Below are 12,786 nucleotides of genomic sequence, written 5' to 3'. Positions count from 1 at the left end.
TTTTAATATGCCTCAGTTTGTCTTTTAACAGTTCTGGTGTCAGAAGAGGGAACAAAGGAAGGAGACCCCGAGCAGCCAGAGGTAGGTATCTGCTGAGCCCATTGGCTCGCTGGTTTCTAGCTGCCTCTGGAGGTGTGGGTAAGTCTCTCTCCCACCCTAGCTCCACAGCTTTTGCAGTATGAACTGTCAGACTTCAGTTGAGCATTTCTTTTTCCAGACTGGGTCCAGAAACTGGTTGGAGTCAGCCTGGGTCCGGGGCCAGACTGGGTTGGACTTAAACTGGGCTGGTCCTGTGTGAGGTCTCAGGTGAATGAAATTTTGTTTTAAGGGTGAACAAGTAGGCTAACCTTACCAAAGATAATCTTGTACTACAGTAGCCACAGTTTATCCACTTATGAGGTGCCCTAGAGAAAAAGGGATCCCAGCCAACACTTACAATAAGAGTAGAGGGAAAATTTTTCTTCCTCCTCTACAGTTTCTGGTGACCAGGATGACACCTGCTGGGACACCCCACTTGCTTTAGAGCCTGCTGATGGGATCCCGGGAAAGCTGGCAGAAGCCCATAAAGGGTGAGAATTCTTACCAAAGTCAGTTCTCCTGGACCTCCACCTGTGGTGCCTGGTTCAGAAAGGAAGGTACAATTTCACACTGTTCCTTCCATTCTAGATTCAGATTGGTAGGAGAAAAATGTTCATAAGAATTAGATCTTTGCGGGCTTCCCTGGTGGTGTAGTGGTTAAGAATCCACCTGCTAATGCAGGGGACATGGGTTCGATCCCTGGTCCGGAAGATCCCACATGCCGCGGAGCAACTAAGCCCGTGTGCCACAACTACTGAGCCTGCGCTCTAGAGCCCTTGAGCCACAACTACTGAGCCCATGTGCCTAGAGCCCGTGCTCCGCAACAAGAGAAGCCACCGCAATGAGAAGCCTGCGCACCGCAATGAAGAGTAGTCCCCGCTCGCCGCAACTAGAGAAAGCCCACATGTAGCAACGAAGACCCAATGCAGCCAAAAATAAATAAATAAAATTTATTAAAAAAAAAAAAGAATTAGATCTTTGAATGGTGGCTTGTGAACTTTCATTTAAGTCCCCACTGGTTCTTGGTCTTTTTCCTCCCAGGGACAGCTATAACTTTCTCATTTATCTTGTTTTATGTCCTGAGAACTTGGCTTGGCTTTCTGCCCATCAGGGCACACAGGTTGGCAGTTCTTATGTGTGCAGGCAGCTCAACTGTCACATTGGGGACCCCCAAAATATGGCTGGACAGAAATGTGGGTCACCAGCTACCAGGGGAATTGTCTAAGTCTTTCTTTCTTTGATTATCTTTGGGAGTGGCTCTGGATCTTGGGGCTGGGGGAGTAATACCTTTTGCACTTTCTTTGGGGATGTCTCTTGCATCCATGGTTAAACCACAGTTTTGTTTTTGAGTCATTTGATAGGGATACCTTTGGTTTAAAAGTAAAAGAAAAGTTTGTTCAGTATTGCCAGGAATAGTTACTGTTTGTCCCACCTAAAACGTGTTAATAAAATGTTTAAAAGGATTTTTTTAGTGAACTTTGTGGTTAGAAGTTGGCCACTCTGGGGAGTTCCTTGATGGGCTAGTGGTTAGGATTTGGTGCTTTCACTGCGGAGGCCGCGGCTCGATCCCTGGTCGGGGAACCATCCCACATGCCATCCTGCTTGCTGCGTAGCGCGGCCAAAATGCAAAAAAAAAAAAGAGTTGGTTACTTTGGAAGCTGATATTCAGAGCCTGATAGGAACTGTTTTTAAGGGCTTCTCCACCAAGCTGAAATGAAATTATGTACCCAGAGGGAAAGAAAAACATTCTGAAGCCACTGTGGAAGAATTCACTAAAACATTCAAAAGATGCACAGCTCCAAATCTGGAACATAGGAATCTTTTAATTTTCTTCTTAGTTGGAAATCTCCCTGACATAAAGAAGCAAATTGAAGATAATATAGTTGGATGGGTGGGTTCACTGGGCCTCTTGATATCATTCAGCTGGCAACCCAGTTCTTTGAGGAATAAAGAACAACTACTTGTCTTACAAATCGAGTTTTGACAAGAACAGAAATGCAGCTCTAGAAACAATGAAAAGTCTGTCCTTTTTACCAATCTCAAAACCTTCCCTATTCAGCTCAAAAGGCTTGCAGATATTATAAAACATCTGGATTTAGGGAATAAGAGTCCTTCTTGGTGGAACTTGCATCCTTTTTCTGTGCCTTTGAGCTTTGAGATGTAAGCGTTCTGCATCTCAAGTGTTTAGAGCCATTTCTTTGAAATGTGGACTTCAGGGAGGTGATTCTTATTAGAAGGACAAAAGCAAAAGTATGTGGGGGGCGATTTGGAAACTAGGTGAAAGTTCTACTAAGTTAAATTATGGATATTCATTGACTAGATCATTTCCAAGTAAGATAAAATACTGAAACATTAATTACTGAACACAAGTTTATCTACTTTTGGTATTTTGTCTACTTTGGCTTCATAAATTTCTCTCCATCAACAACCTCAAGAGAGTCTTTTTTTTTTTTTTTTTTAACTTTTGGGTTTATTTATTTATTTATTTATTTTTGGCTGTGTTGGGTCTTCGTTTCTGTGCGAGGGCTTTCTCTAGTTGTGGCAAGTGGGGGCCACTCTTCATCGCCGTGCGCAGACCTCTCATCATCGCGGCCTCTCTTGTTGCGGAGCACAGGCTCCAGACGCGCAGGCTCAGTAGTTGTGGCTCACGGGCCTAGTTGCTCCGTGGCATGTGGGATCTTCCCAGACCAGGGCTCGAACCCGTGTCCCCTGCATTGACAGGCAGACTCTCAACCACTGCGCCACCAGAGAAGCCCCTACTTTGGCTTCTTATTACAGAGGAACTAAAGATATTTGGGTTTATTGGTAAAGGTGTTTTATGCCACATTGAAAAATTTACTGTGAGGAAGAATATACTTCTGGAAATTATGAAATATATTTATAAATGTACCAATCCACAGAATGCTAGTGTAACAGCCCACAATTGCTTACTTCTTAGTTTTCACTAGAAAGTAAGGATTCTAAGGGTTACGAATTCTAATTGTTATATGTAATTTAAAACTACTAAAATATAGGGGTGAAAGGAAACAACAGTGTGTGAAAAGTAGGAAGGAAAGTAGAATGTGTCTAGGGGGTAAGGAAAGGTATGGAAGGACTTTATTAAAAGTCTTTTTGTCATTTGCAGAGAGTTATTGTTTTACTCTGATGCTTTCACAGAAGTGCTTCTTTGTCTTTAGAGATTCATGGAAAGATCTAGAATCCAGGTTTCTGATAAGTTTAAGAACATAAAAGTGAACTGGGTAATAATTTTCAGAGCTAATGAAAAAACTGGATTCAACCTGAACAAGAATTAATAACGTATGATTAAATGAACTGATGAGGATGATTATAATGTTTTTTACAACTTTTTCTTTGAAGCACTGCTGATTCCTTAATGTTTTGTTTTCCAAATTTAAGGAAACCTTTCTCTCTTAAGCTATTTATGACTTAAGGCAATTTGGTAAATTATACCTTTGTAAACAAAAGTGAAACATTTTTTTCCCTACCTGATCCCTCCAGAATTTGGAAATTTGTTGTGTAGTCTTATTTTCATGGCAATATAGTGATTTACATAAGCCCAATAAGAATATGTTCTTATAACAGGACACAATTGGAAGCCTCGGTTATATTACCAAGGCTTTGACTGGAATATCATATTTGAGAATATGCATAAAATCAGATATGACCAGACAGTTTTAAGGAACTAAGGTTGACTTTATGGAGGCAATAACGCTCCTAAGAAAAACTGGCCTGGCATCTTGTTTATAGGGTTCCTAGAAACCTTACCAGGTGAGTAAGGAAGGTCACTTCCTGGCAGGCCCGAGAACCTCAGGATATCTTGGGGACCTAGAGAAGAGAGGAATTCACCCAAATCTATAGGTATTCCAGATGAAGTCTGAAATGACAAATCCTTGGCTTGACTTCTTAATCTGGAGATTAATTAAGATTAATCTGGAGAGCCTTTAAAAGTTCAATCTAAGATTCCTTATGAAAAGTCCTAGCAAAACAGATTTAAAAAGAGCCTGTATGGTCAATTACTCTTCCTACTGCACCTCTGTAAATAATCAGCCCAAGTTTTATTAGACTAGACTTATTTTGCAAACAAATTAGTCTTACTATGATTATCTTTGATAGAAATGGGGGTGATTATAAAAAAAATTATGTTGCAGTAGAAAATTATAGTATGATCTTGTGGATATCAGATTCTAGTCCTATTCACTGTCTTTGAGCTTTTGTTATATACCTGTAAACCGGACTGGATCCTGAATTGTTCTAGTTTTCTCAAATATCTGGCTACTCTCCAAACTAAGATTTCCAGTTTTCTCCTGCCCTTCTGATTTGAAATCACTAAGAACAAAGACTACCCTTAGAAGGGTAGACTACCCTCCTTAGAAGGGACCATACCAAGTCAGCAGTCAAACTTCAGGGCCTTAAACCTTGGGTCCATATCTCCCAGTTAAAAAGGGCTCCTCCAGACTCTTGGAACTGTACAACTGGAGACCTAAAATTAAAATTGGCTTATGGAGGTTCCTCCCCAGAAGCAGATAGCATCTTGAGATGGACAGCTCTCCCTAGATCACGGATCAAGATCTTTATTTCCTATTTGAAACCTTTATTCCTATTGCCTTTTCACTACTTGCTTTTTTCTCTCTGTTAATGCACGGCAAGGCAATGCTTCTCTGGCAACTATCGCTGAATCTTGCCAAGGCCATACCTACAGAACAGAAGTCCCTAGGTTTTCTTGGTAAGATGATTTGAGATAGAATTGCTTTAGATTACTTGCTGGCTAAACAAGGAAGAGTCTGTGCCATAGCAAATACCTCTTGCTGTAGCTGGATCAACACCTCTGGTAGTGTAGCAAATGCAAGAAATTAACAAGCCACTTGGCTAAGGCAACAGGAGGCCATTAGACTAAGGTGGCTCTAGTGCTGTGTGGCCTACATAAGCAAACCAAAACCTAAGCCTGTAAATGCCTCAAGGTTATGAAATTAAAACCTAAGGACAACCAATCACATATAGCCAACTAGGATTTAAGCTGTAGCCAATCAATAATTTCCTTGCTTTGCTTCTGCATTTTCTCTATAAAAGCCTCTCCCTGAACTCCTGAATGGTAGAGTGCTCCTAACCTCTTCTGGTTTGTCAGTGCCAGCTTCAGATCGATTTTTGCTCAGATAAGCTCTTATCATTTTTAATATGCCTCAGTTTATCTTTTAACATTATGCTCAAGGCAGGGAGTGGGGCCCCAGAGTTGGGCAATACATTTCCTGGGCTATATAAATGGCAATCTGCAGCATATTTGTGTGACCTTCTGTGTAATGACTGAAGATTCTGGTTAGTACTTTGGAGTTCCAAGCCCTCTTATAATTACTTTTCTATACATGTTACCTTAACTCCAAACACCTCCCATGAAAGGTGTATACTTATATTTAATTTTAATGAAACTTTTTTTTCTATTGCATTTTGGAAATGGTTAAGGCTGAGTCTCCTAGAACATTACTGGGACAATTCAGTTTTCTTATCCCATTTCCTTCCTCTGCTCCACCCTCCACATCAAAAAAAAAAAAAAAAAAAAGTCAACAGGAAATTGCCTTTCATCTCCCAGCACCAACGTTCCAGGTTTTAAACCAGAGTGTATTTTAGGCTAATGTGTGTTTTTCTGGTTTTATCTGGAAAATCTGCACATATTTATGCATGTTCCTTTTTAAAAAGGGGCTTCTCAGGCTCCTAAAACCAACTCTGTAGTATTTTTGATTCAAGCGCTAGCAGAAGCACAGCTTAGTGGTTTGGGAAGATGGCCTCTAAGTTAACAATGGAAAAGATTATGCAATTATGTGGGTCTGGTGGTAAGGATCAAAGAAACCTTCAGCAGAAGACAAAACCCAAAAGAGGGAAGGGGAGTGTTTTTCAGAGAGTTGTATGTAGTTACTAACATAATCTAGAAAGCATTTTTTAGTAAACATCTGTAAGACTTTGTTTTGTTTTTGGTAGGTACTTGTTGCTCTTTTAAAGCAGGGCTATCTATGATTCTGATCACAGGATGACATGAGGCTAGCTTTGTATTGCTAGAGAGCTCTGATGCTGAGGGCTGGGTCAGATTTGAAATGTGGCAGAACAATGAGTCATTCCCAGAGGCTAGGAAAGCTGCAAAGATGCTGTCAGAGGTGAACCCCTTGAAACATGTCTTTCATACAGAAAGCTTTGAGGTATAGTGGGAAATGCAGACTTGGTTAGAATCTCAGCTTTGCCATTATTTAAGCCTGCACACTCTGGGCAAGTTACCCTCTCTGAATCTGTTTCCAAACCTGTAAAATGTGGCTAATAGTATTTACAAGTTTGTTGTGAGGACTACGTATATACAGTAACTGTGCATTAACAGACCTGCTATTGGTACTTAGTTCATTAAAAATGGTTCTTATTAATCATGTGGGGCTTTATATCAAGAGCAAAGAGTTCTTAAGCCACCATTGGGATATTAGTTAAATTTTGACATCTGTACCCAATCGACTTAATAAAGCTTATACGATTTTTAACTAAAATAATTCCCTCAACCTCTGACTTTCTAACTCTTGGCCCTAAAGTTATTCAGCAAGGATGCAGCATGATTTTCCTGTCACCACTATTACCCTCACCCCACTGATAAATACAGTCCATGAAACTTTTTGGCACTTAGGGACTTAGAGTATAATACAAGCACTACCAAGATTTTATTTTCCCTGTCCTCACTCTTCGTGAAGAAACGAGTTAAGATTTGGGGAGGGTTCCCACCATTCCTTAAATTATAAGAGATCACTGTGCTTAAACTAGCACTTTATATTTGTAGGTGCTTGATATTTTTGAATAAATGATATTCTTCTGGAGATTTCTTTGTATACTGTCAAATATTAAATTGCTAGAGAGCGATACAAGCTGCATTCAAATTCAACAAAATGAAGTCTTTTGTATCTTCTTATGCACCATTCTGTTGAGAATGATAAAGGCTGAAGAGAAGATAATGTCCTATACTTTGAAACTGGTAGATTTTCTGGCCAAACATACCTACTTCTGTAGTAGTCTGGCTGTTAAAAGTAAGGCTCTGACTTGGAGGCTTGGGTCCAAATGGTGACTCTGCTAATTCCTTAGCCTTAGTTACACAAATGCAGAATGGGACAAATTAGAGTACCTGCCACACAGGGTTTTTTTTGACAACTATTTACGAAACTTTTATGCTTCCCTGTAATATTAGAAAAGTTTGTCAAGTTTACAAAAAAAAAATTCCTACCACCGTCTTTATTACAACACATTGAATTCAGGAAAAATTCTTTGCAGATTTGATATCCTTTTGTTACATTGTATTCAATATTTTGTATTTATTTTCTCATTTTTTAATCCTTAAGAGTTTAAACTTTTTCTCCATATAGTTTTTTCATCCTTTATTAATTCCTAAATGCATTATTGTTTTTGTTGCTATTGCAAATGTTTTCTTATTTTCTATTTTATTTTGAGGTATAGAAGAATCTTTTTTCACTTCTGTAAGTTGATCTTCATCTTGTAATTCTGCTGAATTTTTTATTAGTTCAGGTGGTGTTTTTAGTAGTTCATGTTTTTTAATTAAAACTGTTTTATTGTGGTAAAATACAACATAAAATTTACTATCTTAACCATTTTTTTATCTTAACCATTTTTAAGTGTACAGTTTAGCAGTATTAAATACATTCATATTATTGTTGCCACCATCACCACCATCCATCTCTAGAACTCTTTTCATCTTGTAAAACTGAAACTCTGTACCCATTAAACAGTCGCTCCCCATTTTTTCCCCTCGCCCTAGCAACCACCATTCTACTATCTCTCTGAATTTGACTGCTCTAGGTGCCTCATATAGGTGGAATCATACAGGATTTGTCTTTATGTGACTGGCTTATTTCACTTAGCATAATGTCCTCTAGAGTCCTCCATGCTGTAGCATGTGTCAGAATTTCTTTCCTTTTTTAACACTGAATAATATTCCATGGTATGTATATACATTTTGTTTATCCATTCACCCATTGACAGACATTTGAGTTGCTTCCACCTCTTTGCTACTGAGAACCCATATAGGGTTGTTAACGAGAACTGAATGTGTTCCTGGCAGATAGTAAGTACTTACGATATCTACTATTATGTTTTTATTATGGGGTAGGAGTATGCTTGACTTGTTTTGTATATCCATGGATGTTTCTGTGAGAATCTGTATTTCAGGAGCTTCTGAAACAGAACGGTTTGGAGCAGTTACCCTTTTAAGAAAAGTTACAATTTGATAATTGAAAAAATAAACATTTGATAAGAGTTTAAGGAATTCAGAAAAGATCCAAGCTTTCCTCCAACCAGTTTTATTAAACATAACAAAATTCTGTATACAAAGTGACCTAAACCTGTTGCTTCAAAACATACTTCCCTTAACTAGTATTTTGATAAGTCAATCCAGAGTGTCAAAAAGCAGCTTACTCTAAAATTAATAGAAAAGTGCCCAATGCACATTACATGAATGGCCTAATTACTGGAACTCTAATAGCTCTATAAGATAATTAACATAAGGTACGATTGAGTCCCCATGACAAGCTGCTGGAGAACTGATACAAGATGTCAAGAGGCCATTTTGTGCACTGCCACTGTGATGCCATCGTGTTTCTGGATCATAATGTTCCTGAAAGGCAAAGTGGAAGATATTCAGTAAAGTGTTGCAAGTGGCAGTCAATGTAAGATTAAAGATGCTGTTTGGTTTAGGACACAACTAAAAAAATAATACTTAACTTTTCTATGTATGAAAGCAATATCTAAACACAATAAAACATTTGGGAAATACAGAAAAGTATAAAATATAAAAATGAAATTAATTCTATAATCCTATCACTCAAAGACAACCACTATTAATATTTTCCTCTTTTAATCTGCACGTATACCACATATACATTTTTTCACTTTACAGAACTGTGATCATAATGTGCATAGTTTATTTATTTAAAATATTTATTTTTGGCTCTGTTGGGTCTTAGTTGCGGCACAGTGGGATCTTTCATTGCAGCACGAAGGTTCTTCATTGCGGCACACGGGCTCTCTGGTTTGGGCACGTGGGCTCAGTAGTTGCAGCGTGCAGGCTTAGTTGCTCCGCGGCATGTGGGATCTTAGTTTCCTGACCAGAGATCGAACCCACGTCCCCTGCATTGGAAGGCAGATTCTTAACCACTGGACCACCAGGGAAGTCCCTGTGCATAGTTCTGCTTTTTTCATTTACTATTATTTGGAGGACCCTCACTTGCAATGTCTTTGGTATTTCTATTACTACAGACATTGTTCTGTTCTTTGTTTAGTCTTCCTCTGTGTTATTTATTGCTTCTTTTATTGATAGTTCATGACGACTCTTACTCTTCATTTAAATGTCTTTGTGGTCTGAACGCACATTAGCTTTAGAGATCAATCCATCTGCTCCTGTGGCTCAAAGGGTGGAACCTTCCTCCAAGTACTTTTGAGAGATCACTGATGAACACAGGGCAAGCCCCAGTCAAGTTTCCCAGGGATTGATTTTTCTGAATGAAAAGGAAAGGAAGGGATCTGCTGCCATCTACTCACCCATTATCTGATTCTAGACACACCACAGGAATATCAGCGGGGTCTGAGGTTAGCTTAGCTGCTTGCTGGGCTAAAACAGATATCACCCCAGCATGCTCATCTGACAGGGTTCCGCGGCCTGGAAGACAGAGATGATATCACACTGCCTGACTGTCCAAAAATGAGTATAGAGGTATAGTGGAACTGAATTGAATTATTCACACAAAGAAGGTTCAGCTCATGGTCTCTTAGGTTAGGTACTGACGTAAAATGACTCTGCCCTGATACTCCGTGGTTACATCAGTGAGAAAGCCAATAACAGCTTTTAAGTCAGTAAAAGGCCATAACACTCAATTTTCCAAGTCATTCCCATCACCATCTCTAAACACCTTCTCAAGCATATAAGGAAGCTGTAATTCAAGTCAATCTGAAAGCAAACTGAAACCAAGAAGAAATTCAGAAGTGAGACTGACAAAAACCAGTTAAGGGCAAGAGACTTGTTGAAGCTAATTAATTCCTCATGGAAAATCTGATTTCCTTTTACTGAGATCAACCTCAAAGGATATAAAGATCTTTACTCAGGAGTTTGTAAGATCACCTTAACAGCATGTATAAATATTCTGTGAGCAATTATTTACACTAGAATAAACTGGTTTTCAAATAGCAACAGAATTGGCTTTTTACTAATGTTTGTTTTAGCCTGTAGATAATAACTAAATCTTGGATGTCTGGTACAAAACGGAATTACTAAGTTTACAATATCTTTCTGTATAGAAAGGCAACACAAGCCCATCTGCCTGAAACTAACTCAGGTAATAGACATGCCAATATGGCAGAGTTGATGGATTTACTGTTGTTACATAAAACATTAACTGGACACACAGTGCAGTCTTTTGGGCCTTGAAGGTTTCTTGAAGGAATACATTTAGTTTTACATTTCCGCACTTGAATTTCAGCCTTGCCTTTGTGAGCCTGGCAAGTGCCTCAAAAAAAATCTGCCTTTTTTCTTCCAACTGAACTGATTATAGTGTGTAAAACCTGAGTTACAGGCTACTTCCTTCAATTAACCTCCCAGCAAAAATTCAGAGCTTTAAAAAGTCCTGCAGTACAGAGGAGTAAGGAGCAAGGTGTCCTGGGTTTACTAGTTCTGACATTAGTTAGCTGAAGGCTTCCATTGTTTACCTTTCTGGATTTATTTTCTCATCAGTAATTGTTACCATTTATTGAGCATTATGTCTGGGTTCTGTGCTGAGTATTTTACATATATAATTTTATAGTATTCTGATTAAGAGGCTTCAGAGCCAGACTCAAATCCTAGCTCAACCACTTACTAGCTGTATGACCTTAGGCAAGTTAGTCAGCCTCTATGCCTCCATTTTTTTTATCTGCCTAACAGGGTTGTCATGAGAATTAAATGACTTAGTATACTCAAAGCACTTAGAACGGTGCCTGGCACATAGTAAGAGCTCAATAAATGCAATTCCATAGTAATAATTATTATTAAGCAACAACTCAGTAAAGAAACTGAGGCTCAGAAAGGTTCTTTTTCGTCCAAGTTGACACCACTAGTAAATGCAAGAGCAAGGGGTTGAAGCCAGGTGTGTCCAACCCTGCAGCCCCCATTTTTACTACCTACTCACTTACTCTTAAGTGAAGTTGGACTAAAAAGTAACACCACCCATCTAGCAGGGTTATTGTGAAAATTAGAGATGATGTATACAAAGCTTCGCAGTCCCACCATATGGCATAAATTCAATAAATGGTAACTGCTGTCATTATCTGAAGTCCTTTCTAGACCCAATTTAAAATGATTCAAATACTACTTTAGTAGAAACGACTCTGTAGTGCTAGAATTGCAAGGAACATTTCTACCTTTATAAACACCAATTGAGAAGTTTCAGTTTTCTAATTTTGTTATTTGGGGCTGATCTCTACGCTTGCAAAAGTCCCCAGAAAGTGGCAGGGTAACAGGAAATAAAAACTAGAGAATTGCACACTAGGCTCCCAGTCAACATCAAATGCTGTGCAATCCACCAAAGGGTTGATGTGAGATACTTACAGCCCAAATTGAGTCCTTGTGAATCTGTGCACAGGACTCCAACAATGGATGGATTCTTCATTCTAATTCCAGGAACGCAGGAAGAAGAAAGCAAATGATATGGGGAAATGAATTTAAATAATTATAACACAAATATCCTTTCTCTGTACCAGGCATTGTTGTACTACTTTAAATCAGTGTTATCTTTTTTCACTATTGCCCACCCCTGCCCCAAGAAAAATTAAATTACAATTAACTGATTTAAATTAGTTAAACCAGTTTCTCTCTCATGAGAAAAAAGACCGTGCCATGTACTGTTGAGCTCTGGAAGGCCACAAACATTGCAATAGTTGGGATTTTGTTGCCTTCGTTAAAAATGCATATTTTAACATACTAACTCACTTGAAAGAACTGTTGAAAAACTCTTAAGTAACACGGGCTGCCTCTTGTAGGGGTAGTGGGAAGCTGAGGGGCACTGATGCGAGGGAGGTGTTACCCTGTACGCCTTCTTTTATTTTTCCAACTTTGGATTTTTACGTAGATATTACTCATTCGACAAATTTAACGGATGCCTTTCAGCAAGTAACTGGTTTACACCCGTAAGGATATACGCGTGTGTGTTTATGTTTGTAAGACAGTGCTCTCTGCACAGGTGGTACTTCCTTCCCCCAAACGACCCCGGTTCCTAAAACTCCCGAAGAACGACCCTGTCCAGACAGACAATTTCAGCACGAGAGTCGGGTGTGGGCTCGGGCCGCGGAGACCCGCTCGGGAGGGAGTGTGCGGAACCCTGGCGAGATTTAATTCCGGGTCATTTCGCACCCCTACCGGAGGCCCCGGGACAGGGCGTCCCCAAGACGCCCGGCCGGCGCTCGCAGCTCGCGCCCTCTGTCCCGTTCAAATCCCCCAGCCGCGACCCCAGGACGGGCCGACGAGAATACTACTCACGTGTCCTCCAAGTGCTGCTCTAAGGTTGCCTCCATCTCGCCGCGAGTCGCCTCCTTCTTCGCCGCTGGTCTCGGGTGCCCCTCGGTCGGTCACATGACGCGAGCGGGCCGTGGTCAGGAACGGTGCCTCCAAAGGGACAAACTTCGCGGCGCAGCCTTCGCGTTGTGTCCAGGATGACA

General features: G+C 39.8%; 1 protein-coding gene and 1 long non-coding RNA gene across 2 annotated transcripts; one reads left to right on the top strand and one right to left on the bottom strand.

The window, feature by feature from the left end:
• The first annotated feature begins 34 nt into the window (after positions 1-34).
• Positions 35-8,496, top strand: LOC309649112. Its single transcript, XR_014256961.1, has 2 exons — positions 35-81; positions 476-8,496. It is a non-coding gene; the product is annotated as an uncharacterized lncRNA (long non-coding RNA).
• On the bottom strand, positions 8,390-12,733 carry LAMTOR5 (late endosomal/lysosomal adaptor, MAPK and MTOR activator 5). The gene is made up of 4 exons (XM_082438070.1): positions 12,608-12,733; positions 11,681-11,742; positions 9,643-9,760; positions 8,390-8,719 (listed from the first exon to the last, which is right to left on the bottom strand). The coding sequence occupies exons 1-4, from the start codon at positions 12,640-12,642 to the stop codon at positions 8,659-8,661; spliced, it is 276 nt and encodes a 91-aa protein (XP_082294196.1). The 5' UTR covers positions 12,643-12,733; the 3' UTR covers positions 8,390-8,658.
• Positions 12,734-12,786: the final 53 nt, after the last annotated feature.

This window comes from Balaenoptera physalus (assembly GCF_965194825.1).
Source record: "Balaenoptera physalus genome assembly, chromosome: 1".
Taxonomy (NCBI): domain Eukaryota; kingdom Metazoa; phylum Chordata; class Mammalia; order Artiodactyla; family Balaenopteridae; genus Balaenoptera; species Balaenoptera physalus.
The sequence above is the reverse complement of the archived record's forward strand: the minus strand, read 5'-3'. Positions and strand labels throughout refer to the sequence as shown.

Excerpts from the sequence above, each read along its gene's own strand:
- LAMTOR5 (XM_082438070.1), bottom strand. The coding sequence starts at position 12,642 with ATGGAGGCAACCTTAGAGCAGCACTTGGAGGACAC. Across the intron at positions 11,743-12,607 it reads GAGCAGCACTTGGAGGACAC|AATGAAGAATCCATCCATTG; the intron begins GTGAGTAGTATT and ends TCCTGGAATTAG. Across the intron at positions 9,761-11,680 it reads ACAAGGACTCAATTTGGGCT|GCCGCGGAACCCTGTCAGAT; the intron begins GTAAGTATCTCA and ends TCTGTCTTCCAG.